At 73.8% G+C, this 2,058-nt stretch overlaps 1 protein-coding gene across 1 annotated transcript in view; it reads right to left on the bottom strand.

Annotated features, from left to right (window-relative positions):
* Positions 1-1,450: 1,450 nt before the first annotated feature.
* Positions 1,451-2,058, bottom strand: part of LOC116629669 — a 960-nt gene continuing 352 nt past the window's right edge. The window contains exon 2 of the mRNA XM_032399901.1: positions 1,451-2,023. Coding sequence (XP_032255792.1) covers positions 1,461-2,023 — 563 coding nt within the window. The 3' untranslated portion in view covers positions 1,451-1,460. The remainder of the gene's footprint in view (positions 2,024-2,058) is intronic.

Below are 2,058 nucleotides of genomic sequence, written 5' to 3'. Positions count from 1 at the left end.
TCAGGGAGCCCTTTCAAAAGCGCCTCCGGACCAAAGGTCGGACACCGAGGGCCACACGGGGTCCCACCACCCGAGGCCTCCAGCACAAGGGCGGTCCCGTGGCACCCAAGGACGCCGACCTGGCCCCCACGGCGGGCCCTGGCAACCTCGCGGGGCTCGGGCCCCGAAACACCACCAACACCACCGCAGTCACGCCCGGCCCCCAGAAACGCTCTCCCGCACGCACAACGACGCCACCCCCGCCACCCAGCTGGAAGCCGGACCCGCGCGGGCCCTTCTCTCCTCCTCACCAGGGGACCGAGAGCACTTCGCCTGGGGACGACCACCCCCCGGAAAACCCGTAGCTACGGCCCGGGGAGGGGACGACACCCAAACAAGCGGCGAGGCCGGTTTCGGTCCCGAGAGAGCGGATCGAGGACACAGACGCGCCTTCAGGCATCCGGTCGAGGCAACGGCAGCGGGAGTGCGTCGGCGGCGCCGGGGAGGAGGAAGCACAGCGGGCGAGGGCCGGGAGCGCGTGGGGGGAGAACCGGTTCGGGGAAGGGCGCGCCAACGAAGACGCAAGCCGGGCCACCAGGTAAACGTGCACGGGATCCCACCGCCACCAGCACGAGAGCGGTCCCGCGACGCCCAGGACGCCAGCCGGCCTCAGCACCCTTGGCGAGCCTCCCCACGAACCGGGCCCCACACCGCTGCGGCCCAGACCCACGTGAACCCCCGCCGCGGGGCCCCGTCTTGAACCTCCGTCCATCCGGTCCGTCCCGGAAAGTCGCGACCCTGGAGAAGCGCCCCCAGGCGAGAGCGGCCCGACCCGTGCCCGGAACGCCACCCCCAGCGGCGACTCGGGACGGGAGCGGGCGGGCAGACAGCCGCTCGCGCGGCACGGGGAAGCGGGGCGCGCGGGGGCGCCCCCCGAGCCCCTCGGGAGACAACACCGCGAGGGAGCGGCCGCGCGCGCGCTCGCTCGCACACGCACGCGGGAGCCCCACGCGCCGGACGCCGGCCAGGCCCGGCGGGACCCTCCCCCGACTCGGAGGGGGGAGGCGCAGGCCGCGGTAGGCAAAGAGCGGCGCTCGGCCCCACCGCGGGGCCGGCAAAATCAGACCCCCTCGCAGAGAGGGAGGCTCTGCCCAACACGCAACGGTAGTCACCCCGCGTCGGTGGCCACTACACGCGCAGAGGAGGGGCGGCGGCTGGGGGGTTCCGGTACCCCAAGGCACCCTCTCGGATCGCTAGAGAAGGCTTTCTCACCACCGAGGGCGCATCGCCCCCACCCAAATCGTCCCCCCCGCCCGGCCGGGCCCCGCGGAACGGCGTTCCAAAGGCCTTACAAAGCCAAGGGCTCCGGGGGGCGGGCGGTGGGTTCACGCGGTAAGGGGACAGGCAAACAGGGCAATCCTGAGCGCTCGCGGCCGGGACCCCAGAAGGAGACCGCCTCCGCGCTGCCACGCACGCCAGGCTCACGTCACCGACCACCGGGAGCCTCGCGCCTCAGGCGAGGCAACGACAAACGGAGACAGGCACGGCATGCCGGGCAAAAAGGCAGCAGCCCCTCGGCTGGCCAAGCGCCAGGGCGCTGGCTCGGCCCGCCGCAAGCGGCTCACGCGCCCCACACCAAAGTCCAATCCCCACCACCAGCACAGCTTGTGGCAGGCGACGACGAGGCGCCCGCGTCCCACGGGGGGGCGGGGTGGGCCTCCCTTACCGACTCCACCACCCGCTCCTCGGACACGCCACCGACAGCGGTGGCCCGACGGAGGGGGTCGCTGGGAACGGGAAACGACGCTACCGGCTCGGCTTCGGGCACCTGAGACGACCTGGAGCGCTCCAGGGGCACCACGGAGAGCCACGCGCAACGCGCTCAGCACGCCCAAGCGGGTGAGCAGCGCGGCGCCGGGACGGCCCTCCCCGTGGCGGGGAGGACCGCGCACCACACGAAGCCAGGGGAGGCAAGCGAGAGTGTCTGCTGCGTCAGGGGACCCCGGTCCCGCGAGCGCCGTCAGGCAGAACACGGGAGGGCGGGGTCGGGCCGGAGCCTGCACACCCCCCCCCCCCCCC

This window comes from Phoca vitulina, unplaced genomic scaffold (genome assembly GCF_004348235.1).
Source record: "Phoca vitulina isolate PV1807 unplaced genomic scaffold, GSC_HSeal_1.0 scaffold2060, whole genome shotgun sequence".
Lineage (NCBI taxonomy): Eukaryota > Metazoa > Chordata > Mammalia > Carnivora > Phocidae > Phoca > Phoca vitulina.
This window is presented reverse-complemented; position numbering and strand designations above follow the sequence as displayed.